Source organism: Lepidochelys kempii, chromosome 18, assembly GCF_965140265.1.
Source record: "Lepidochelys kempii isolate rLepKem1 chromosome 18, rLepKem1.hap2, whole genome shotgun sequence".
Classification (NCBI taxonomy): domain Eukaryota; kingdom Metazoa; phylum Chordata; order Testudines; family Cheloniidae; genus Lepidochelys; species Lepidochelys kempii.
In genome coordinates this window covers 12,287,697-12,314,520 of record NC_133273.1, presented here as the reverse complement: position 1 = coordinate 12,314,520, position 26,824 = coordinate 12,287,697, and the positions used below count along the sequence as shown (strand labels likewise).

Sequence of the window (26,824 nt, the reverse complement as noted above, 5' to 3'; positions counted from 1 at the left end):
CATCCTAGAAATCAGCGAGGGAAAAGATTTCTAGGTCACTTATTTATCCCTGTCAGATTTTTTATTCTTAATAATTTGGCATCAGACTGAGATTCCTGGAGACTGAACTTCTCTGCTAGCCACAAAATTGGTACCACATGGTAGCAGCGTCACTTTCTCCTTACACTGCTCAGTCAATATTGCTAGAACCCTGACTTGAAGGGGCCGCCTGAGCAGGTGAGGGGATACTTCAGGTCCCATGGTCCATTCATTTCTTGGCCTCCAATAATTAGCACCAGCTGTGGGGGTGACTTGTGATGTTCTTGTATTGTTTTTGTTAGTTTCATTTGCTCTGTAGTTCAGGCACCAGAAGGATATTCACAGAATCATAGAATATCAGGGTTGGAAGGGACCTCAGGAGGTCATCTAGTCCAACCCCCTGCTCAAAGCAGGACCGATCCCCAACTAAATCATCCCAGCCAGGGCTTTGTCAAGCCTGACCTTAAAAACTTCTAAGGAAGGAGATTCCGCCACCTCCCTAGGCAACGCATTCCAGTGTTTCACCACCCTCCTTGTGAAAAAGTTTTTCCTAATATCTAACCTAAACCTCCCCCACTGCAACTTGAGACCATTACTCCTTGTCCTGTCCTCTTCTACCACTGAGAATAGTCTAGAATCATCCTCTCTGGAACCACCTCTCAGGTAGTTGAAAGCAGCTATCAAATCCCCCCTCATTCTTCTCTTCTGCAGACTAAACAATCCCAGTTCCCTCAGTCTCTCCTCATACATCATGTGTTCCAGTCCCCTAATCATTTTTGTTGCCCTCCACTGGACTCTTTCCAATTTTTCCACATCCTCCTTGTAGTGTGGGGCCCAATATTGGCTCAATCCATCACAGGGTGCAGTGTGTAACACAACGTAATCGCTGGTGACTGTAGATTGGAACAACAGAGTCTGTTCTCCTATTGCATGTGACCCCTAGTAGGGGTAGTGGGAAAAAGTAATGTTCTCATTCACTTCCCTCACAATTAGGAGGGAGGGGAAGCATCCTAAAGAATAAAGGGCCTGGTGCAAAGCTTATGTCAATGGGAGTCATTGATGTCCGTGAGCTTTGGATTAAAGGGGGCAGACAAAACTGGCTAATTGCAGATGTCTGCAGTGTGATCTGTGATCAGGCTCACGTTCAGTCTAGATGGATTGTCCTGTGAGGCTCCAGGTCCCAGCATAGCTCTCAGATACCGTAGTGATGGGCAGGTAGATAGAGACTGATGGGATGCAGTGCTGCTTCGCGATCCACTTGGATGCAGATGAAGCATTGTGTTTTGGGAGCTATAGTCTACATAGGCCTCATCTCCATAATAAAAAATGAGGGCATTTGCAATTTGCTTCATATTATGTGAATGAAGTGCAGCTCTTGGGTCCCTGGCAAGTGGCCAGTATGATCCTTGGGCAAAATGTGGGCAGCCCCTGGCCTGAGCCGATGTCCATAGGACCAAAGCACGAGTGGTGCCCGCAGCTGTTTGCACATTACGCACAGCACGTACCACTGGCAGGGGCGCCCAGGGGTCGGGCTGCTGGAAGTATGGCGAGCCCTCGTGCTGCACTAGGATCATCGGAGCAGAGCCTCGAGGCCCCTCCTGAACAGCACTGTGACCCCCAGTGCCACAGGTTTCAAGGCCCCTCACTCAGTCCCCGCCTCCCCCCTACCTCCCAACTCCTGCCCCGGCTGCTCAATGGCGGTGCTGAGGAGAAGCAGCACTGCCCACTCAGGTTTGGCTCCACGGCCCCTCCATCATGATCGGCGGGGCCAAAACCGAGTGAGTGGCATTGCCACCTGGTGCACAGGGGTTGCGGTGCTGATCAGGAAGGGCGGTGGGGCCGTGTGCCCGCTCCCAACCCGAGTGGGCCGTGGGGCAGCCGGCGCTTCTCCTCCTTGCCGCTGCTGGGAGGCCAGCTCCTACACCAGGGCTCCTCGCTGCGGGCCTGCCCCGCCTTGTCCCACTCCCACAACTGCCGAACCCTCAGGACTTGCTCAGTGCAACCTCAAGACCTGCTACAACTATGGGGAGCTGTGGTGAGGTCCCACGCAGGGGAGCCAGCCAGGAGAGGGGTGGTGGGGAGCCCTGGTGAAGGATGGGGGGAAGGACATGAGGGGGTTCAGCCGTGTGTACCATGTGAAAAATGTCTGGGGGCTCCCATTCAAAGTACCATGTTAAATGGTATATTTTCCTCTCACTGTGAGGTATATTTTCAGCTATTCTGGGTCCTATCCTCTCTTTGTATTGAAAACTGGGTAATCAGAGGCACAAGAGCTTAGGTTTATGGCTGCAGTTCAACTGTGGGAATCCAAATCTAAGTGCAAATTTTGCAAATGCAAATTGTGCCTGTACAAGAGAGGTCACTCTTCAGAAAATGTGTGCGCAAAGGCAAAACCCATTGCAAAACCTTTCCCTTTGAAGAGGAATCTAAGCCTGCTAGTCACCTGCTGCAAAATAATTGACCTTCACTTCCATTCTGTACTAACAGTAGTGAGGACTGTCGCTTTAATTCTTCCTTATGTCGTGACAACTTTCTTTCTTGTTTTTTGGAATTAGGATTAGTGCAGACTCAAGAATGCACAGGAACCCATGACAGAATCTGCAGCTGCTCAGCCAACACTTACTGTACTACAAAACAAAGTCACGGTCGCTGCCTGTTTTGTAAAGCACACAAGACGTGTAGAAAAGGCTATGGCGTTTCCAAACTAGGTAAATTAAGTTTGAGGTGAGCAGGTTCCATGTACAAAGAATTATGGGATGAAGTGTGAGTATTTTTGCGACTTGTCTGCCCATAAAAATAATGGCTGATCCACCCTGCACACTATACATTACAGAAATGTTTTCCTCTGATCTCCTAAATTACTTTCTTAGGTATTTCTAGGGCACCCAACATAACAGTATCTATGCACCAAATACAGCATAAAGAGTCACAATAGAGTTGTCTGGGGGGTGGGGAAAGGATATATGGTCCCCTCTTCGCACAGTTGCGTGTTTCAGTAAAGCTCTCCTTATCTCTCTCCACTCTTTTTGCTTTATTATTTTGCTCTGTTTTGCGATTTGTTCCATATGTGTCACTCATAGAACCATAGAACTGGAAGGGACCTCGAGAGGTCATCTAGCCCAGTCCCCTGCACTCAAGGCAGGACTAAGTACTATCTAGACCATCTCTGACAGGTGTTCGTTTAACCTGCTCTTAAAAATCCCCAATGATGGAGATTCCACAACCTCCCTAGGCAGTTTATTCCAGTGCTTAACCACCCTGACAGCTAGGAAGTTTTTCCTAATGTCCATCCTAAACCTCCTTTGCTGCAATTTAAGCCCATTGCTTCTTGTCCTATCCTCAGAGGTTAAGAAAAACAATTTTTCTTCCTCTTCCTAGTAACAACCTTTTATCGTGTCCCCCCTGTCTTCTTTTCTAGACTAAACAAACCCAATATTTTCAATCTTCCCTCACAGGTCATGTTTTCTAGACCTTTAATATTTTCATTGCTCTCCTCTGGACTTTTGCCAATTTGTCCACATCCTTCCTGAAATGTGGCGCCCAGAACTGGACACAATACTCCAGTTGAGGCCTAATCAGCACGGAATAGAGTGGAAGAATACTTCTTGTGTCTTGCTTACAATACTCCTGCTAATACATCCCAGAATGATGTTTGCTTTTTTTGCAACAGCGTCACACTGTTGACTCATATTTAGCTTGTGGTCCACTATGACCCCCAGTTCCCTTTCCTCAGTACTCCTTCCTAGGCAGTCATTTCTCATTTTGTATGTGGGCAACTGATTGTTCCTTCCTAAGTGGAGTACTTTGCATTTGTCCTTATTTAATTTCATCCTCTTTACTTCAGACCATTTCTCCAGTTTGTCCAGATCATTTTGAATTTTAATCGTCTCCTTCAAAGCATTTGCAACCCCTCCCAGCTTAATATTATCCACAGACTTTGTAAGTGTACTCTATATGCCATTCTCTAAGTCATTGATGAAGACATTGAACAGAACCGGACCCAGAACTGATTCCTGCGGGACCCCACTCGTTATGCCCTTTCAGCATGACTGTGAACCACTGATAACTACTCTCTGGGAACGGTTTTCCAAACCAGTTTTGCACCCACCTTATAGTAGCTCCATCTAGATTGCATTTCCCTAATTTGTTTATGAGAAGGTCATGCGAGACAGTATCAAAAGCTTTACTAAAGTCAAGATATACCACGTCTACCGCTTCCTCCCCCCCCTCCCCAAGGCTTGTTACCCAGTCAAAGAAAGCTATTAGGTTGGTTTGACACGATTTGTTTTTGACAAATCCATGCTGACTGTTACTTATCACCTTCTTCTTATCTTCTAGATGTTTGCAAATTGATTGCTTAATTATTTGTTCAATTATCTTTCCAGTTACAGAAGTTAAGCTGACGGGGCTGTAATTCCCAGGGTTGTTCTTATTTCCATTTGTATAGATGGGCACTATATTTGCCCTTTTCCAGTCTTCTGGAATCTCTTCTGTCTTCCATGACTTTTCAAAGATAATTGCTAATGGCTCAGATATATCTCCTCAGTCAGCTCCTTGAGTAATCTAGGATTTCATCAGGCCCTGGTGACTTGAAGACATCTAACTTGTCTAAGTAATTTTCAACTTGTTCTTTCCCTATTTTAGTCTTTTCTAATCCTACCTCATTTTCACTGGTATTCACTATGTTACACATCCAGTCGCCACAAACCTTCTTGGTGGAAACCGAAACCTGTCCACATTTTCTGTTATCATAGTGTGCAGTGGGCCACCACAAGTGAATTTCACCCTGCTGTAGATGGTACTGCGTTTTCCAAGGACCCTATGACAGTGTAGCTGTCTCAGGATGGCTTAAAAATCTCAGAACAGGTGGATTATTTCTGCAGTCCTGTTTTCAGTGGGAGTTCTTCCTGAATAAGGGTGGAGTAAAAATGACAATATTGTCACCCATCAGTAAAATGCAGCCACATCTTGAGTGGAAGATGGCAGTCACAACAGTTGTTACCATGGTAATGTGCACTTTATAAATAAATGTATCTGCAAAGCAACCCTACCCTGTGGTTCAGGACAAAAGGTGACGAATACCTAACATGATGATAAATTCAGGGGAAATTTTAGATGAGCAGACTGTAATTACTGAGGAGAAGTAATATGGCCAGGACTCTGGGGCTAACACACTTTATTTTGTCAAAGCTTCTGTGGGATCTTTAATGAACCCAACCTGAGAGATGGCACATCCAACAGCATAGTGCCCCTAAAACCATATTGGATATTTTATTTTTCTTTTAGGGTGAAGTTCATCGCTATGCAGAGGGCCAGCTTAAGGCCTATTAATTACTTAAGTCCTGTTTTGAATGATTAAGTGATATGTGAGCCTTGTGCTGTCTCTGCCCAGGGAAGAAATTTCATTCTTAATGATCGAAACATTTAATGTTTCTAGAATGGAGACATTCATTATTTTTAATAGTGGCTTGAACTATGGTGCCTTCGGTGTCTGCTGTGTATTGCTGCGGGCTGTATTGTTTTAAGTGGCCTTGAAGTGTGACTGTGGGATGTAGTATGACTCTTAAAGTGTACGTTCCCCAGCAGCTTTGTGTTGCAGAGCTTTCGTTTCATTCTGTAATCTTCCTTCCTCATGCCACGCAGTGGAAAAGGCTTGTTGTTATGATCCTGTCTCTACTTGCGAAATACGCGTTCTCCGTTTCGGTCATTCATGCTTGCTGAACGTTGTTCGGATTGCATCAAGGTTTAGACTGTATTTTAAATTTTGTGCCTACCTCAATTGGCCCCAGAATGGTGGTGAATGTACTGATGTGAAGAAAAAGCATCATACCCAGAGGCTGCTGGGGAAGGGGGACTAATTTTTTATGGCTGCCAAATGCTGCAGTCCTTACTCAAGTAAAACTCTGTTGACTGGGTTAGGAGTTTTGCCTGATTAAGGTTTGGCAAAGACTGCAGGGTTTGGCTTTTAATGACGTGTTTTAACTGTTCCAGTTGATTCTAAGTAACCCTTTGAAAAATACCATAGCCCTCAAGGGCATAGAGATGACAGCCCAGTTAATCTTTCCTTCTGTATCTGGGATTCTGTCTTTTTTTTCTTTTTGTCCTTATCAAGAGCAGCATGTGGGATGCTTGGCTGGGAGGCTGTCAAAGCTTGCGCTTTTGTTTACTGTCTTCGTAACATTTCCAGGATCTGTATGACCAACTAGAACTTTATGATTCATTTGGCGTTTCTCAACAAGTGACTAACTGGCAACATTTGGAAATATATATTTAAAGGAACGGACGTTACGAATACAGACTGTTCCCCCTGCCCCCCCGGCACTTTTTCAGATGAAGACTCCTCAACTGCCTCCTGCAAACCACACAGAGTGTAAGTCACCGATTTGCCCTTTCTAATTTAACAAGACATCAGGCTGTAATTGTGTCCGGGGGGTGGTTTTGTTTTTAAACCCTCCTCTTGTTTCTTGCAGCTGTCAGTCAGTGTCTGTTGAAGGAAGTAGCACAAGTGACACAGTCTGCAGTGATTCCGAGGTAGACGTTGCTGTCATAGCAACATCTCCTCCTCATGCCACCATGCCCAGCACTGGCCAGCTTACAGCAGAAAGCTCCGTTTTTGGAACCAAAGAAATAAAAACCAAAGCTGTCCATCAAGTCCCTTCTCCTGATGTCTCTCAGACCATTGGTGAGCTATTGATTAAGTTCACTTTTTTTTTTTTTTTTCTGTTCAGGAAGTGAGGGGATGCATAGGTGTTTCTTTGCTGATCGCTTATGAAATCATTTGCAAATGCAAACTCACAATGCTTGCATTCCATTGGATGAGTTCAAAAAGCCTTGCTTGGACTGGTTTGTACCCCCCCCCCCCCCCCCAAAAAAAAAGTACCCAGCTCTAGTACATGGCAAATTTCCTCCGGGGCCCAGGGCCAGATTATGAGAGATGCAGCCCAGGAGGAGCAAGTGCAAAGGTATAATGTCTAGAATCTGGGCTGCTATAGGGCCAAAATGGCCTCTGGCTCAACAAGCCTCCTGGGAGTCATTCTGATGTATGGCAGTCTTAGCCAGGTTGCCTCTGAGCAGCACAGCATCTCCATAGTATTGAACACTGTGGGGATGCTATCTCCTTCTCCTGGCATACGTTTTATGCTGAGGCCTGTGTGTGTATAAGGGGCAACATAGGGTTCCTTATGTCAGCCCTATGCTTCTCCTGCACCTGGGGAATTTTCCTCTTGGCCGGCCTAGTGTGGCTCTCTGATGGGTGGTGTGTGGGCCAGAATCGATCCCGCCACAGTGTGTGGGCCAGAATCCATTCCATAGTTTTCAAAACTATGGGAAAGTCCAATTTAATGAGACAAGTGAGATCAAAATAAGATCTTTTGTATCTATCAACCAAAACCAACGCTCACTGTTAAACTTAGATGCATAACTGATTTGTGTGATATTTAAATTTATAGCAAAGGAGAACAAAAAAAAATAAAAATCACCAGTTTTTACCAGTACAGCTTAGTTCTGTCGGCCAAATTATTTCTCTTTTGTTTTCTGTAGGTATAATAGTAGGATTGACGTTTCTAGCACTCATCGTATTTGCAGGGGTTGCCTGTTTCATTGTTTATAGAAAAAAAGGTAAGATTCATGGAGTGAAAATAACACATGAAATTAAATGAAGAATAAACTTAGATATAGAAATGCTAGTCTCCTATCCACAATATTCAATATGTATTTGGGGTGAAATTCTTCCCTGCATGGAAGGCTGGCATGAGACCTGTGCACCGCTGAAGCCTCATATAATCCCTCGTATCTGAGACACGGGCCTATAAGCCTCCAGCGTTCCCATGAAGTCAAGCACCTGTGCAACAAAAACTCCCACTGCAGTTTGTAAAGTGTTTTGTGCTTCATAATAGAATTACACAACATTATTAATTGTTGTTTTACTTAATTATTATGGCCATGATTTTGATTGTGATCAGCACTCTTTGTCCTTTCCGCTAGAGTGCGCTGATTATTTAATTCAATTGATTTTTGAGAATCCCCTTTGTCCACTGCATCTGTCCCAGACTCTAGGCACATTGCAGAGTGAATATAAAGCAAATGTTTGATAACATTTTAAAACAGGGTACACAGCCAGGTCTGCTCCACCCACAGATGATACAAGAACAAAATAAAATGCAGACTCTTGCAGACCACATCTCCCCGTTCAGTTAAAGTGCAGCTCTTTGTAATTGCTAGTACTTGGTGTTTTTGTTTTTAATTGTCACTTTCTTTTCTCACTTGCAACATGATTTGGTTCTTGTCCAATTGAAGCTCCAGATTTGGTGAGTATCCGTTCTTTCCTTCTTCCCTGCCGCCTCTTTTCATTCATTAATGTTATATAAATTCATGCAAGATCAATATCTGTTAAAAATATAATAAAAATGAATAGCTGAAAAATATAGCTGGAGAGATAAGGGGGATGGGTTGCCCCCTGAACAAGTTAGAGCCTCAGATGCAACAGTTTGCAATGGCCTCGTAGTGGTCAGTATGCCAGTGGGGTCACCAGGAGACCGTTAAAGGTTTCTTCCGGCCCCTAAGTACAGACCTAGGACATAAAGGGTCAGACCATTACCTGGTGTAAATTGTTGTGGCTCCATTGACATCAGTGAAACTATGCCAGTCGACAACAGTTGCAGATCTGACCCAACCAGTGAAATAAAGCCCCAGGCTTTATTTCAACCTAATATCTTCTTTTCTTGTTAAAAGTCTCACAAAGTTTGACCTTTTTGCCATTTACTGTAACCGTCCCAACCCTTCTTGTGTCCTCAGAAGCAGCCTGACAAAAGGCAACGAGATGCAGGAGCACAGAGCACCAGTGGTCCTCAGCAGGAGGAGCAGCACCTCTTAGAAACTCCTGGGTCAAGCAGCAGCTCTTTGGACAACACAGCTTCAAGAATCAGTGGAATAAGTATTAAGAACACAGAAAAGAAAGAAACAGAGAGAACTCAGCAGAGACGTATGACCTCAGAAGGTTGTAATCATCACGGTGGAGCCAGGCCCAGCTCTGCAAGCTCAGGTAAGAGTCTATCGAAAGGTGAACACCAGAGCCCTCCAGGATTTTATTATCATTATTTCTTTGACATAGAGCGTGCCACAAATGTCAATAGAATGTTAAGTTACAAGACAAGTGGTGGGAGTGTGTGGAGACAGCTGATGAGAAGGAGGGAGGAGTGACTGCTTGAAGAAATAGGAAAAATCATGGAGCATGTCCTCAAGGAATCAATTCTGAAGCACTTAGAGGAGAGGAAAGTGATCAGGAACAGTAGGCATGGATTCACCAAGGGAAAGTCATGCCTGACTAACCTAATTGCCTTCTATGATGAGATAACTAGTTCTGTGGACGAAGGGAAAGCAGTGGACATGTTATTCCTCGACTTTAGCAAAGCTTTTGACACGGTCTCCCACAGTATTCTTGTCAGCAAGTTAAAGAAGTATGGGCTGGATGGATGCACTACAAGGTGGGTAGAAAGTTGGCTAAATTGTCGGGCTCAACGGGTAGTGATCAATGGATCCATGTCTAGTTGGCAGCCGGTATCTAGCGGAGTGCCCCAAGGGTCGGTCCTGGGGCCGGTTTTGTTCAATATCTTCATAAATGATCTGGAGGATGGTGTGGATTGCACTCTCAGCAAATTTGCGGATGATACTAAACTGGGAGGAGTGGTAGATACGCTGGAGGGGAGGGATAGAATACAGAGGGACCTAGACAAATTGGAGGATTGGGCCAAAAGAAATCTGATGAGGTTCAATAAGGATAAGTGCAGGGTCCTGCACTTAGGACGGAAGAACCCAATGCACAGCTACAGACTAGGGACCGAATGGCTAGGCAGCAGTTCTGCAGAGAAGGACCTAGGGGTGACAGTGGACGAGAAGCTGGATATGAGTCAACAGTGTGCCCTTGTTGCCAAGAAGGCCAATGGCATTTTGGGGTGTATAAGTAGGGGCATTGCCAGCAGATTGAGGGACGTGATCGTTCCCCTCTATTCGACATTGGTGAAGCCTCATCTGGAGTACTGTGTCCAGTTTTGGGCCCCACACTACAAGAAGGATGTGGAGACATTGGAAAGAGTCCAGCGGAGGGCAACAAAAATGATTAGGGGTCTGGAACACATGACTTATGAGGAGAGGCTGAGGGGACTGGGATTGTTTAGTCTACGGAAGAGAAGAATGAGGGGGGATTTGATAGCTGCTTTCAACTATCTGAAAGGTGGATCCAAAGAGGATGGATCTAGACTATTCTCAGTGATAGCAGATGACAGGACAAGGAGTAATGGTCTCAAGTTGCAGTGGGGGAGATTTAGGTTGGATATTAGGAAAAACGTTTTCACTAGGAGGGTGGTGAAACACTGGAATGCGTTACCTAGGGAGGTGGTGGAATCCCCTTCCTTAGAAGTTTTTAAGGTCAGGCTTGACAAAGCTCCGGCTGGGATGATTTAGTTGGGATTGGTCCTGCTCTGGGCAGGGGGTTGGACTAGATGACCTCCAGAGGTCCCTTCCAACTCTGATATTTTATGATTCTATGATTGGGAGAGTAGCGATGCTGGACGGGTGTGGACAGAATGTTGTAGGCTGTTGCCCCTTTGGCCTGAGCAGTTAGCCAATATCTGGGGCCCTTGCAGGGTTGTTTCTGTTAGGAAGAGAAATTGATGATATGAGCCAGTGTTTTCTTTGATGCAATCCTGTTTGTTGACGAAGAATGTACATAAAGTCCTGTCTCCCTGAACACACTAGGACCAAACAATAGGCAGTTTCCTTGTTCACTATTTCAAGTCTGCCCCTTCAGCCATTTCCGTGCCCAACAAGTTCTGTCCCTGTTCCCTCTCAGGGCCATGCTCACAGCCGCTTCCCTCACTGTCTGAAGCTGTGTGTGTGTATGTATGTATGTATGTATTTAGGAGAAAGCCAGCAATCAATATTCTAGCAGGGAACCCCTCAGATCACATGGCTTAGCTAAGAGACTAACCAATTTATTTGAGCATAAGCTTTCGTGAGCTACAGCTCACTTCATCGGATGCATACTGTGGAAACTGCAGAAGACATTATGTACACAGAGACCATGAAACAATACCTCCTCCCACCCCACTCTCCTGCTGGCAATAGCTCATCCAAACTGACCACTCTCCTTACAATGTGCATGATAATCAAGGTGGGCCATTTCCAGCATAAATCCAAGTTTAACCAGAACATCTGGGGGGGGAGGGGGGAGTAGGAAAAAACAAGGGGAAATAGGCCTATTTCCCCTTGTTTTTTCCTACTCCCCCCTCCCACCCCAGACGTTCTGGTTAAACTTGGATTTATGCTGGAAATGGCCCACCTTGATTATCATGCACATTGTAAGGAGATTGGTCAGTTTGGATGAGCTATTGCCAGCAGGAGAGTGAGTTTGTGTGTGTGGTTTTTGGAAGAAAAAAAAAAAGGGGGGGGGGTGAGAGAACCTGGATTTGTGCTGGTAATGGCCCACCTTGATTATCATACACATTGTAAGGAGAGTGATCACTTTAGATAAGCTATTACCAGCAGGAGAGTGGGGTGGGAGGAGGTATTGTTTCATGGTCTCTGTGTATATAATGTCTTCTGCAGTTTCCACAGTATGCATCCGATGAAGTGAGCTGTAGCTCACGAAAGCTTATGCTCAAATAAATTGGTTAGTCTCTAAGGTGCCACAAATACTCCTTTTCTTTTTGCGAATACAGACTAACACGGCTGTTACTCTGAAACATGGCTTAGCTAATCAGGCTTTGCCATGTGGCCTAGTGCCTTGGGTGGTAACCTCCTATTGTTTCCAGCTATCACTACATAAAGAGACATTTAATTGCTCCTTCCATTTAGCTTGAAAGAAGGGGGCCCATTAGCTTTTAACCATGTCCTTGGTTGTTTATATGTCAAAGTGCGGCTTTTTGGCAGCCGTTAACATCTTCCAGAAAAAACACAGGCAAAGGGGGCAGCATAATTATAAGTATTAAACTAAGAGTGGGAAAAGGAGACAAGGGGGCAATAAAGCAAGAAAACTGGGAAGAGTGTAGGGAATGAGATGGGGAGTAAGGAGAAAAAAAAAAGTCAACAAATATCCAGGGAGTCAAAAATGATCCAATGACTCTGAATGGTTTTTGTTGCCCCAATGTCTTTACGGATTACATCCAAAGAATCCATGTTAAAAGAATGTTAAGGTTGCAAGGGCAAGCACTCAACAGTTAGAAAATTCCAGAATTAAGGTTGCTTGTGCAGAATTAAGGTTTCTGTAACCTAATTATTGAAAACAGCTGGACTTTCTTAGCTGAAATTTTCCCCAAAAATTCAGCCTGGGGCAGACACTTGGCATAAAAATTTTAGTCCAGACAGGTTGAGTTTGGCAAAGCTATAAGCCACTGAAAACAGGCGCTTATAGTGGAAAGTGTTTTGGTAACCTTAACTCTAGGGGTATGTCTACACAGCAATTTAACACTCTCGGCTGATCTGTGCCAGCTGACTTGGGTTTAGGAACTGTTTAACTGCTGTGTAGCTGTACAGGCTGGGACTGCAGCCCGGGCTCTAGGACCCTGCAAGGTGGGAAGGTCCCAGAGCTCGGGTGGAGCCTGAACATCTCCACTGCAATTAAGCAGACTCTTAGCTTGAGCCCTGCAAGTCTAATTCAACTGGCTTGGGCCAGCCTCGGGTATTTAGTTGCAGTGTAGATGTACCCTAACTGGTGCTACCAACTCTGCCTATAGTAAGAGAAGGAAGGAGATTTCATCTACTTAGTTTGTTTTACAACTTATAATTGTTTCTTAAGTCATTAAACTGGATAAAGAATCTTATCATCCTGCTGTAGGTTTCACTCTTCCACTTTTAATTTGTTTTGTTTTCTGTTTGTTTCACAGAGCATTCTGGTAGTGGAGGAACGCAGGTGAATGTAACTTGTATTGTTAACGTGTGTAATTCAAACCACAACCCACAATTTCCAGAACCGACCACTTCAACCACTACGGATTATGAAAATGTTCCCTACTGCACTCCAACAGAGGAAGAAATTCCCCTTTCTAAAGAAGAAAGCCCCTTGAAAAGAGAATCTGAAATTCAAATCTCAGTGGAAGCTGCAGATAGTTTGCCTCCAAGCTTACCATTTCCAGAAGAAAAGCCATTTCCTCTTAGTGTTCAAGATGCAGGGATGAAAAATAGCTAAAGAAGATGACAGATCAGATACTGACCAATAAAACTCTAAGCAGCTTCTGATCTGCTAAAATAAACAATGCGTGAAGAATAGCATTCTTATGGAGACTTAAAATCTAAAATGTATCTAGTTATGGAGGGATGCAGAGCCTTTTAAAAATGTTTTAACCCTCTGATATGTAATGGCTTTAAAAGTTGAAGGAAGATCTTTGCAGAAGTCGGTGTTATTTTTAAAAGCATTCTTTTTCTTTTCAATTTAGTAGTTTGTTTATCCATCAGATTGTCACATGCAAGCTTCCTTCTGTCATGTATTTACCACGTGTCTTGATCCTGGCCAAGAGGGATCTCCTCTGCAGCTGAAAAGGAAGTGTATTCAGTCTTCGTGCTTGTTCAGTCATTGACCTATCTGCTGAGTCTGCCTCCAGGATGCCATTTAGGGATAATGATGGGATTTTTGATTCACGCATCCCATTGGCTAAGAACTGGACTAAGACCAGCGTTCCATGAGAAATGAGTTGATGACCAGCCATCCAATGCTATTGATTTAGCCACATGTTTTTATGGCATCAAATTATACCATTTCCCATCTGATCCACCCACCTCTCAAAATATTCACTTTTTTTTAAGGGAGGTATGCTTCAGATCTTTCCTTCTGTCCTTGATATTTTTTGCTGCTGTTTTCTCTTTTTCTCTCTCATACCGTGGAGGCATATCTGTTCTCTAAGATTTGTGTGTATTGGAGGGTAAAATCTTCTACATGAGCTTTTATACTAGATTACAACTATTCCATTCAACAATAGCAAAAAATGCACTTATTTTTGTCAGCTGTACATATTTAATATATTTTTTAAAAAAGAAAATATATATAAGTAGAACTTGTTACATTGAAGTAGGTAATTGTCCTCTTTGTGCCATGGTTGATTCTTACGTCGTTTCTTGAGGTCTGTCAGAGAGAACTACGTGTGCCAAATGTTTTCCTCTACGTTTCAGTTAATAATGGTGAAGACCCAGGCAAATAGGTGTCTCATACAGCTCATCCTGGTTGACCCCAGGAAACGGTGAAAGGCTGAATGAAATGAAACCTCAGAACCACAAAATCAGCTGTTTGGGATTATGTTATCCTCTAGTAGATTGTACTCCCTACTGACAATTAATGGAGACTTTTCTTTAGCGCTGGTGACAGAAGTCTGTGCTTTTGAAGCTCAGGTTCTGGGATTGTACTTTTCATGATCATGTTGCACATGTGTGCCTTCACCAGCAACTGTGGTGTCTGCATTCAAACAAATTTGTTACAAAATGCCTGAGTAAGATTCAGGCAAAGTCAAACTGGAGTCTGAATTCTGTCCTTATTAAAACACCTGCAAATCCTATTGGAGCTGCTCAAGAGTAACAGAAAGCCAAATTTATTCCGGAGGCTTTAGGCTGAAGAAGAATGCCTTTACGTAGCATTCATTCAACAGCTGCTGAAGAGCAAGTATGCTTTACACTTTCACCTAAACTTTCAGGATTATCCTTTGTGGCTGTGGAGGTTAGAGGTGAAACATGCTGAAGTATATTTTAACTTGTATTTGAGAGTATGCTCTGAAATGACTTAGCGTATAGAAACTCTGAAATTTATCCAAAACCACAGAATTTACGCTTACATAGGACTTGATTGTACAGCAGGCTGTTTCCAGCAATGTGCTGAACATCTGTATCTGTTGCTCAACACTTCCAAGAACTGGGTCCGTATTGAAACAGCAGCCCAAAGGAAAAATCAGGGGTTCAACCATGGCAGTTAATTTTATGGGCTCTTCATATTATTCAGCTGCATGGTGGAAGAAAAATCCTATGTATTCATGTAGATAATAGTGAAGCATTTTTAAAATCTGTTCATAGATGTGTATAAAAAAGTAAAAATCTGTTTTTATTTTTATAATTTATGTATGACTTGAACTTTCCTGTTCTTTGTATTAAACAAAATGCCTTTGCATTTTCTTTGTTTTAAAAAAATTAAAAAACCTACCATTTGTTGATTTCATTTGCATCCCCTTAATTTCTGTATCCAAAACATTACTTTGGGCTCTTTTTTATCATTATTGCCTAATTCAAGCAGGTTTGATCAGGTTCAGTCTCATGTACCACTTTCTAAATGTTGGCACTAGTTTAAAATTAAGTTAGGATGTAGTAAAAAGCCATTCATCTTGAATTTCAGAGAAGATGAGTGAAGCCGCGATCCTACAATCTGCTCTGTGCCCTCTTCCTATGAATTCCCATTGACTTCAGTGGTGTAGGTGGGTGGAACTCATTTCAGGATGAGGGGCCTTAGTGATTATATAAAAAGATACAGTGTATGGAGTGGTACACAAAAATCCCAGTGTCCTGTACTGCATGTAAACAGGCCTATATAAATATTTATTACATCCAACCCTTGATGACTGACCTACAAAGAGGCTGCAAACCCTTATGCTACTGCCACCTAGTGGAGGATCTCCTTTTATCGCAGTGGTTCTCAAACTTTTGTACTGGTGACCCCTTTTACATAGCAAGCCTCTGTGTGTGTGGACTCCCCCCATAAGTTGAAAATGCATTTTGATATATTTAACACCATTATAAATGCTGGAGGTGAAGCGGAGTTTGGAGTGGAGGCTGACAGTCTGCAACCCATGTAATAACCTCGTGACCCCCTGAAGGCTCCCGCCCCCAGTTTGAGAACCTGTTTTATCTCCTGTTGGAGAGGTCTGTGGTTTTACAGGATGAAGAACCAGAATTCTATTTCCTTCTTCTCACAACACTGATATACAGAAAGTTGTCCCTCTGTATATGGCCACAACAGAGTGCTACAAAGGGTCACTGCACCTGTAAGACTGATTTATCTGTAAATTACTTAAGAGTGTCATAAAGAGTGACTTACTGTATTTTATCTGAAATTGAAATTTATTTTCAGGAGTTACCAGTCAGGCTATGGGTTACTCTTTTAAGATTCAGTCCTGCAAAGTGCGGAGCAATATTGCCTGATTCAGTAAAGTACGTTTAACTATAGGCTCACGAGCAGTCTCACTGAAAATAGTGGGAGTGTCTGTTGTCTTCAGCAGGCATTGAATAATTCCCTTAGTGTCTGGGGGATGATGGAGGAAATATCCTTTCACCATGAAGCCATGCTAAAGTAGGGTTTCAACCATTATTAGATACTAACTTTTTGTTTCCTTGAGGAAACATTTATTATGTCTAAAACACGTGCTTTATGTGGCATCTATTAGCTCATGACCATTATCAAATCAAAAGCTATTAAGGAACATTTTATCATACTGAAAATGTTTTGAAGCAAAAAGCATAGTTTCACACACTTTTTAAATTGTATCACATTGTGTGGTGGCCCCCCTTACAAATAAAATGTACCCTGCATTTTCCATAGGTATCCTTTGTCCTTGAAATGTAGGTGGTTCCGCTGGTACACTCATTGATGAACATTTCTATTACACACACAATGATATACTCACGTGATATGGGTATATGCCTCTGGTACATACTTAGTGGTTGTACTGGGTGTGTTCCTATTGTGTGGGTGTGCAGCTCCTACCAGAGTTGCTGCCTCTTGTGATTTAATCACAAGTCTTGCAATATTTATTAATTTTCTCTAATGTGCCAGCTGCTGGAGTCATAGAACTGGAAGGGACCTCGAGAAGTCATCTAGTCCAGTCCTTGCACTCAAGGCAGGACTAAGTACTATCTAGACCATCTCTGACAGGTGTTCGTTTAACCTGCTCTTAAAAATCCCCGATGATGGAGATTCCACAACCTCCTTATGCAATTTATTCCAGTGTTTAGCCACCCTGACAGGAAGTTTTCACTAATGTCCACCCTAAACCACCCTTGCTTCAATTTAAGCCCATTGCTGCTTGTCCTATCCTCAGAGGTTAAGAACAATTTTTTTCCCTTCTTGTAACAACCTTTTATGTACTTGAAAACTGTTATCATGTTTCCTCTCAGTCTTCTCTTCTCCAGACTAAGCAAACTCAATTTTGTCAATCTTCCCTCAGACGTCATGTTTTCTAGACCTTTTATCATTTTTGTTGCTGTTCTCTGGACTTTCTCCAATTTGTCCACACCTTTCCTGAAATGTGGTGCCCAGAACTGGACACAATACTCCAGTTGAGGCTTAATCAGCAGGGAGTAGAGCGGAAGAATTACTTCTTGTGTCATGTTTACAATACTCCTGCTAACACATCCCAGAGTGATGTTTGCTTTTTTTGCAACAGTGTCACACTGTTGACTCTCATTTAGCCTATGATCCACTATGACCCCGAGATCCCTTTCCACCGTACTCCTTCCTAGGCAGTCATTTCCCATTTTCATGTGATAACATCAGACTCTTGAGCTTTCACTTAAAAATAAGAGCATTGTTACCCTTCTGGTTGGGAGACAAGCTTGAAAATGGGAAACGGTAGGGCTCAAAACCCAAAGAGAAAATAAATCAACAACCCACGCTATTATGGTCTAAAGTCTCATTATTTTGAAGCCAGTCTGATGATGAGGGGGGTTGGTGGGGGGGGGGGTGTTGTTGACTCTATGATGTCTGAATGCTTGGTGGTGGCACTGTAGTGGGTGCCCACCTGTGGGCTGCACCCCCCCCCCCCACCCTTGCTGCAGTGCAGGGTGGTGTGTGGCCAGGGCGAGGCAGGAGGCTCATTGGAAAGCTGCTTGGCTCCAAGGTGTTTCTTTACTGGGCCCTACCTGGGCTCAAAAGGGGGGAGGGATAGCTCAGTGGTTTGAGCATTGCCCTGCTAAACGCAGCGTTGCCAGTTCAGTCCTTGAGGGGGCCATTTAGGGATCTGAGGCAAAAATTGGGGACTGGTCCTGCTTTGAGCGGGGGTGGGCCTAGATGACCTCCTGAGGTGCCTCCCAACCCTGATCTTCTATGCAAAGTTCTGCCCGGCCCGGGGGTGGGGACGACGATCGATTGCTCGGCACTCTACAGGCAGGCGGCCCCATCCGTTAGCTCCGGCTCGATTGGCGCAGGCTCCGGTTCGCTCACTCGCAGGCCCTGCCCCGAGAGCGCCATTGAGGGGACAGGGAGCGAGGCAGGTACTTGGGGGGAGGCGCCGCTAACGGCTTCGGGGAGCGGGTCGCGGGGGCCGCTGCCTGCCTGGGCTCCTGTCCCTGTGAGTGACCCCCCCCAGGCTCCTGGTCCTCAGAGCGTGACCCCGCCTAACCCGGGTCCCCGCCCTCAGAGCGTGACCCCCCCACACCCCGGGGGCCTGGCCCTCACAGAGTGACCCCCCCACCCCTGCTCCCCGGGGGCCTGGCCCTCACAGAGTGACCTCCCCGGGGGCTTGGCCCTCACAGAGTGACCCCCTTCCCCCACCCCTCCCCCCCGCGGGGTCTGGCCCTGGCTGTGATTTTCTGGCTCCCTTGCTAGGGCCCTGGCACCCCTGCCCCCTCTTACACCCTCCCTCCAGCTGCCCCCCCCTCACCCCCAAGCGCCCTTACGGGGACCCCCGCCTCCTGGGGCAGCCCCAGCTGTGCTCTTAGCAAGGTGACCTTTCCCTGCCTCCTGCCAGTAGCGCCCCTCTTTTCCTAGGGGTTTACTTCTGCCTGCTCCCCAGGCAATGACCCCACCCACCATCCCCCTCGGACTGTATGGCCGGAGTCCAGCAAGGTGTCAGCCCCCCCCCCCGGTAATCCCTGGACCCTGCACTAAGACCACCTTTCCCGTGGGCCTGCTTTACCGGGGGGCCGGCTCTGCCAGCCCACTCACGACAGTCATCCTCCCCTGCAGGGCCTGTGGCACTGGTTTAAAAGCCCCCTTCTCTCCAAAGAGTCATCGTGAGGTTTATGAGATTTCTTGACACCTCCTCCCATCCTTTCTTAGTCCAGCCCTTCCTGATAAATGTTTACTCACTCTTGTTTATACAAGTAAGATTGTATATCTCCCACAGGGTAATTTAAACTAAGGTCAGAATTTACTTGAGTTAAACTCAAGTATGATGCCTTGCAGAAATGTGTCTTTTCCTTTTCATGTGATCCTGTTTTTTTTGATAACATATCCAGTTCATCTTACTGCTGTCTCAAGGTTTTCATCTTGATTTTGCATCCACAATTCCCTCTGAAGGGTGGGGTGGAAAGGACAGGGATATTGTTTACATGTTGGTTCAAACTTTTACTTTGTTAGTCGTAGCTGCAATTTCAATCTCAACTAAAAGTGAAAGGTGGATGCCAGTATCTGCTGTGTGAAAGACAAGACTTAAGTTTGTGGAGTGTAGCTAGCATTCCCTGTGGAAACTATTAAAGGCACTTTAAGTCAAAAGATCAGATAATTTTAAATAATGAACTGCTTGACTTTTAATATTTTTCATTTTAATAGTTTGTTACTTTGCATTATTTTAAGATGTTTTGTGTTTAACTTTTAGTTCTAGTCAGTTTCACTTTTCAGCCTTAGCACAACTCTGTGTTTGGGTTTTTAATGCTCAAGAGAAATTGAATCTTTGGGGACACGGTTTAATAGAAGAAAGGTTTCATTGATATTTTAAAAATGGAAACATTCCTGTTGCAACCATCAGTCAAGTAAAACTCATATTAGCTATGGAAAAACCCTGAATTTTAATATAAAAATTACAATATGGTCCTCAAATTAATCATTTCCTTTTATTGTCCTGCTTTTTTATGAAAAGTATCTTTTTCACTTTCTACCACCTGCAACTCCATGTTTTAAAAAATTGATTCATGTTGCCTTGAGGAAAATGATGTGCCCCCAGACACCCAATTAATAAAGCAGGGGTATGTATAGTATTTTTCCACATCACACTGTGTATTCACCCTTTGTTTGCCAATGTTTAGGTAAGTGTTTGGTCCTGCTCCCATTGAAGTTAATGAGAGTTCTACAGTTGACTTCAATGACAGCACAGTGAGGCATAAATTACAATTTGCCTTTTTATTTTCTGGCAACAGCACGGATTGAAATAGAAATGTTTGGTAAAGATTGTGAGGGTAAAAAATGTAAGTGGCAAAGAGTCCTCTGGCACCTTATAGACTAACAGATGTATTGGAGCATAAACTTTTGTGGGTGAATACGACATGCATCAGATGAAGTGGGTATTCACCCACGAAAGCTTATGCTCCAATACGTCTATTAGTCTGGATCGGTAAAAGCAGCAAAGAGTCCTGTGGCACCTTATAGACTAACATGGCTACCCCTTTGATAATTGTCAAAGTATGTGTATTTTATCTTTAGAATCTTGACAGTATCCCTTTAAAAACTGTAAAATCATGCTAGCTGTCAGTATTATCTGAGCTTATGGAACCTGAGCAGACAAGAAATTAAAACTAAGTAACTTGTTTTGCAAGTATTTATAAGAGTGCCACAAAGAAATAGAATTAAAGGCCCTGTCCTGGAAGCTGATCCACAGAGGTAGATCTCTACTGGTTCATTGTACCCATTGACTTCACGGGGTGTGAGGATCCTCCGACATGAATCAACTTGTAGAATTGGGGCCTTTGTTAGCAAAAGTTGAGTTAAGCTTTCCATGCATACACACTACTCTTTCAATTCACGTCCAATGGCACTAGATTCTTTTCAGCAATGGCTGCTGGCATCCCAGCATGGTCAAGTGGCTTCTTATTTTATGACCATGATTACATGTTAGTCAGAGAGCTTAAAAGACTGACAAAATAAATACAACATAAATTTTTCAGACTGAAACTACTAAAGGTGTATAATGTATCGTTTTTTTAGGGTATAAATATGTAGTGTATAGGAGTGTGCTGAAAGAAGGCACATGCTTATATTTGCATCCTGTGCACAGAGTAAAAAGTAAAAGTTAGGATGAAATTACCCATTTTTTCCTGTTCTGGGGCCAGATTGCCTTCTACAAAAGTAACTGCTTTTTAGGGGACAGGAAATCCATCAGTTTTCACTGATGGAGTTTCCAGTGCACTCTTCTTTCAGGGAGCTTGGGTTTCACTCTTCCTATAATGGAAAGGGCTGGAAGTTTGGCTCACTTCTTTTCCCAGAAAACCTGATCTGTAGAGTCACAGAATGTGGGCATTGGCCCCTCCCAGTCATTTCCAGCCTCTTCACAGAGCAGTGCTGCAAAGACTTCCCTTGCTAGCTGCTGTTCCTGGGAATCTTGTTCAGGGGGTCTTACACTGAATGGAGTGGGGATAGCAAGTAATATTGACCAGATCAACATTAATGTGAACTAAAATAAGTTTTGGGGTAGGTATGTGCGTAGGTATGTGCATGCATGTACACTCAGATAGCAGTGATAGACATGGTATGAAGCCGTACATAAAAACTGGAGAGAGAACACTGTCACAGAGTGTGGCCACCCTCCACTCCAGACCATAATTTCCAAAGATGGAGAGTCCAGACCTTATGGAGTACCAGTGGAGGGGTTTCCTGTGGGAACTGAGGAAGAGGTACAAGGCTACAGAGACAGCACATTAACCTGCATCCAGAACTGCTTATTTTCAGTCTCCTTCCTCCCTGAAGACAGAAAGAGCAATGTGGTACCTTGTCTTTTATTGCTTCAGAATAGGACAGTGCTACAATATGAAAGATGCAAAGATTAATTTTTGTATGATGATTCTATGAGTAGAGGGTATACTTCCATAATATGGTCTTATATAATGCTTTGATCATTAGATCTCAAAGCGCTTTAAGAGACAGGTCAGTATCATTATTCCCATTTCACAGATGGGGAAGCTAAGGCACAGAGAAGTGAAGTGATTTGCTCAAGATCACTCGGCAGGCTAGCGGCAGTGATCGGAATAAAACCCAAGTCTCCTGAATTGTGGTCCAGTGCTCTATTCGCTAGGTCACTCTGCTTAGTGTTTTTAATCACTAAAGCACTACAAATCTCAGTGAGGAAAAGGTTTAACAAATGCAGTGCAGTCTACCGCAGTAAAGATTGCAGCAGGTGAGGTGGTATTATGGGAGTTCATACAGTCTAATATTGTATAAATAAAATCAGTTCAAATAGTAACTTCATTGCGCTATGCTCTGACCTAGGATTAACAGGATAATTAAAAGTAGCTGTACATAGCAAAATTCTTACATTTTTTTTTAAGCAGCTACTCTAGGAAAGCATCTTGTACTTAATATTAATTTTCCAGTGCCTTTGGGATGGGATGATTAAAGTGAAAATTGTTTGCAATTGCGTCTCAATTTCTGTATGTTGGAGGGTGGGAAATGGTTTGAGAACACATAGTGTATCTCTTAGACATGTTTCCCTTTTGCATTTAAAACAGAATACAACTGAACTATGGAACAGAGGATGACAACAGAGTCTTAGCCACCCCTTCCAGGATACAATCATGTTGGAGGGACTGGTAGCCTGGGTCCTCAACACCTATTTGGGCAAATATGTCAATAACCTGAACACAGACCAACTCTCAGTAGCTCTTCTGAAAGGTAAGGGTTATTAGTACTGTTTGATGTATCTCTGTTTTATATTTTAAGAATTGTATTGATAGAATGATTTTGTATTCACTGAAAGCCGGAATACATATATTGAATATATTTTACATTTGTCTTACTGATTAGCACTTATGTCCTTGTTCTTGTATTGTAGTAGTAAATTGATCTAAATAAAAATATACAATTAAAACAAAAATAGTGAGTAAATCTTCCTGCTTTCCAAGGAGAGATGTTCCTTAAAGGGTTAATGCCAGCTTAATTTTTTTTTAAATAGACTAATGAAAAAAATGATTTCCTGATAATGCACCCTATTAGTGTGTACTGAGGGTTTGTTTTTGAAATCTGTAATAAAATCTATATGGGTTTTCTGTTCTTCTCTACTCTTGATGTTTTGAAGGGTCCTCTGGGAACACCCCAGAACAACAGCTCCAAATGTGCTCAAGCACACCCTTTAATATGTGCACACACACTTGTTTGCTGCCTCTTTTGTTTCATTTTCAGTTTTGCTGCTGCTGTTATTAATAAGGAACCTCTTTCAGAGCCTTATGCACCATCCATGAACAGTGAAAGTGACAATGCACTTGACCACTGTGCATGTGTTTCAATAAAGAAGTTGACAAAATAGAAGGAAATAATATTTTGTTTAATCTATTTGTTACAGTAAGCATAGGGGTTGCTTGCAACAGTAGTAGATCTGATTTTTTTTTTTAAACTGGCGTTCCTTTAAATATCAAATGGCAATAGCGAGTATTTCAGGAAATCATTGTATTCTCAAGATATTTAGTAAAATATTTAAAGTATTTTTACAGAACATATATCAAAGAGCACACATGAGCCCAGCTGATGCTATGGGTTATTGGTTTAATTTTTGAAAATCAGTAAAGCAAACAGTGGCATGTGATTTCTCTATCTGGGGTGCTTTATGGAACAGGGATTTCAGGAGAATTTTGAAGGTGAGAAATAGTACTTAGCAAATGTTAATTGGTAAGTTGTATCAAGCAGATAGAGATGCTTTTGATAGCGTATTCAGGGTTAACGAGGGGAGAGATTTGGAGAGAAGCTTGGATGGAATATAGGCAGCTTAATAGTTGCTTTAGTTTTCAATATGTAGTTGCAGGGATAGTTTGTGTGTGCAGGTTTTGTGAAATTTCTTCTCGCACTTTAGAAGATACATAACAGGTAATGGTGAGAACTTATTTGGATACTCACTGATTCCCTCATGAAAGGTGGGGTAATAAGTCATGATTTAAAAAAGAAAAGTCTTGACTGAGTTACATAATGTAGTCCCTCACCTTCACTTGTTTTGAGAAGAAATTTTTTACACTGCAAGGAGCCAGTTTTGACTGTTGGTTACTTAAAGAAATAGTTCTAGGATGGAATTTTGGCTGACTATCAGTGTATAGTGTTAAGTTCCTTTTGACTCTTGGTTGGCCCAGCCTTGAGCTTTATTCTTATTATGAGGTACAGGGATAGGACTGGTGGGTGAGAAACAAATAGAAGTATGCATTAGATTGCCCGTTCCCTGAAGAGTTTTACAGAGTCCTCTTGCGTATTTGTACAGTGCTTAGCACAGGGTAGCCTTGATCCTGATTGGAGTTCTTGGGTGCTATGACAATAAAAATAATAAATATTAATAATATACCAAAGCAATAAAAATGTAGTCACATAAAGTTCCTTCGCTATATGAAGTATATTTCTTGACCATCAGAGACTAGAAACTTTAGGATTTCATGGAATAGATTCTTAGGGTCTTCCATTGAAACCCATGGGGAATTTCCATTTTCAAATGTGTCGGTGAGACATCTCCTGTAATTCTTCTCCTAACAAAAACCAAGATTTATATTCTGCAGTACCTACTGAAGTCAATGAACGTTGTGTGCATTTAACAGATTATGGGATTTGGCCTCAGGTTTTCAGTATGTGGCCACGTTTTCTTGTAAGGGCCCAGTCTTGTATTCCTCACTCAGATGAAACGCTACTGAAGCTAGAAGGAGTTTAATCTGAATAATGAATGTAAGGACCCAGGTTCTAAACAAGTTTCTCACAATGAATTTTCCATATGCCATTTTATCCTCCCGCTTCTTCATGACTTTCAAGCCATCATTTGTTCCTTCTCCTCTCCTTTGCTTCCTCTCCTTCATCCTGTTTATTTTTAATGCATTTCATTGTTGTTATTGCTAAAATCCTCCCCTTTCCTGAGTCTGAAACAACATTTCAAGAATCTGTTTTTCTTCCCTGTGTGACAGATAAATTTACATATTTGAAAGGGGCAGCCTTTCTTGAAATAGTAATTCAATGCTAAGGAGGAGGAAAGAGGCCACAGTTCTCATATGGGCCTACTGAAGCAATAAGGAATTGTAGATATGAAAGTGTAAAAATGAAATACGAGTTAAATATATCTACTGTATAAGACTTTTCATAAAAATATGATTGTCTGCTATGGAACTGTAGAGGCCAAGGGTGCTACAGTTTAAACTGTTGTTGCGTGTTGGGCATTTATATGTTTTCCTTTGCTATTGGAACTATTTTATTTATACCATGCTACTGTGGTATACTGTGGGTATGTTTACAAAAACTAAAAAATCAATTTTCATTCATCTGCTTGTTGTCCCACTTGTAATTTTAGCAGGGGACATTTTAGGACAACAATCCTATTTTTTCTTTTCTACATACTAATGTCAAAGTTTCTGTCTTGTTTTGAAAACATGTGTCCTTGTTTAAAATCATCTTGTGTGTGTATTTTTGTAATTTCCAGAAAACCTCTAATTGGTGTGTTTTTTTTTTTTTTTTTTTAAATTGCCTTCCAGATGCTTTGCTGTTGATGGAGAAGTTCAGATTAAGTACCTTGAAATATACCCAGTGACCATATCAAATAACTCCTGCAGATTGCATTTAAAAATCATTACAAAAGATTAAATATTACATCTAATTTCCCCATTCTTTAAAATGATAGATTTGCTTTGCTCATGAAATAGAATTTTTATCCCACCTCATTTATTTTTATTAGTTTTAAAGAAAAAACTTATTGGTATTAAGTTCATAATCCTCAGCCAAGCAGCCTGTAATGTAGTTTTGCTCAACAGATTGCTATTTCTCTTCCTCCTGCAGGAGCTGTTGAACTGGAAAACCTACCATTAAAGAAAGATGCCTTGAAGGAACTGGAGTTGCCATTTGAAGTAAAAGCAGGTATGTATTTGTGCCTGTGTGTGTGACAGGTGTTCTCTACAGGAATTATTCATTTTGTTATTTCCTGCTACAAGTATGAAGCGTTTCATATGCTGGTTAGTCTTTTAAGATCTCTTTTAGTAATAAGTCATAGCTGGAACTGACCTTAAAATAAGAGTTTGCAGCTAAGTGTCAAATTCTTGGACAAATTATGTAATCTGAATTTATGGCGAACAAATTCTGTTTTTATGTTGCAATAATTATGTCTTTTTCACTTTACATAGAGTATAACAGTGTACCTGTGTAGGATTCTAACAATGTTTTTTCTTGGTGAGTCTAGGTTTCATTGGCAAAATAACGCTCCAGATACCCTTTTATCGCCCACATGCGGATCCCTGGGTGATATCTATCTCAAAGCTCCACTTAATTGGTGCACCAGAAAAGCAAGAAGATTTTGATGAAGAAAGGGAGAAGTTGCTGGAAAGAGAACACAAGAAAGCTCTTCTTTTAGCACTGGAAGAAAAATGGAAAGTGAGTAACATAGGACTTACCTTTTAAAATAAAGGAGTTGATTTTGTTTTTCTGTTACGGAAGATTGATCACCTTTAAACCTTCTACCAAATGTAAGTCTCTTTTTGAGTCAATATCCAGGAAACCGAGTTATGATTTGATCTGCAAGTGATAAGGCTGCATGGTCTTTGGCTTCCTCAGGAGGCTGAGGAAACCCACATCTATTTTATCATCACTTCAGATCACAATAATTTCACGGTAGCACTGTACCGCTACCTGGCCAGTGTTTCCCAGTTGATTAAAGATACTGGTTAAAGCTCAATCCAGACTATATGAAGTATTGGTGGTGTGCCGGGGATGTCTGGAGAATCTGCCTTGATCATTTAATGTGGTTTACCCTGGGAAGTTTGGTAAGCGTAACAACTTAGGTGTACATTTAAAAAAAAAATTATTTTTTTTTTTACTTTGAGCTGTATGTGGTAGCGTATGTTTTTTTTTTTTTCCCTCCAAGATATTCACAAGTTTCCTTTTCTTTTGGATCCAGACTGTTCGAAAATGATCCATAGT

At 42.5% G+C, this 26,824-nt stretch overlaps 2 protein-coding genes across 9 annotated transcripts in view; both read left to right on the top strand.

Moving 5' to 3' along the window:
• The window catches only part of TNFRSF1B (TNF receptor superfamily member 1B), a 42,654-nt gene extending 27,469 nt beyond the window's left edge, over window positions 1-15,185 (top strand). The window contains exons 4-10 of the mRNA XM_073317204.1: window positions 2,574-2,726; window positions 6,295-6,388; window positions 6,489-6,700; window positions 7,558-7,635; window positions 8,314-8,324; window positions 8,812-9,058; window positions 12,897-15,185. Coding sequence (XP_073173305.1) covers window positions 2,574-2,726; window positions 6,295-6,388; window positions 6,489-6,700; window positions 7,558-7,635; window positions 8,314-8,324; window positions 8,812-9,058; window positions 12,897-13,198 — 1,097 coding nt within the window. The 3' untranslated portion in view covers window positions 13,199-15,185. The remainder of the gene's footprint in view (window positions 1-2,573; window positions 2,727-6,294; window positions 6,389-6,488; window positions 6,701-7,557; window positions 7,636-8,313; window positions 8,325-8,811; window positions 9,059-12,896) is intronic.
• Window positions 15,186-18,161: 2,976 nt separating this feature from the next.
• The window catches only part of VPS13D (vacuolar protein sorting 13 homolog D), a 197,534-nt gene continuing 188,871 nt past the window's right edge, over window positions 18,162-26,824 (top strand). For 4 of the 8 annotated variants that reach the window (XR_012155553.1, XM_073316658.1, XM_073316656.1 and 1 more), the window contains exons 1-4: window positions 18,168-18,249; window positions 22,414-22,576; window positions 25,691-25,768; window positions 26,088-26,278. Coding sequence is in view for 3 of the 8 variants with exons in the window: in XM_073316658.1 (XP_073172759.1) it covers window positions 22,480-22,576; window positions 25,691-25,768; window positions 26,088-26,278 (366 nt within the window). In the remaining 5 variants the exon portion in view is untranslated. The other 4 variants (XR_012155549.1, XR_012155551.1, XR_012155552.1 and 1 more) reach the window with 4 other exon arrangements.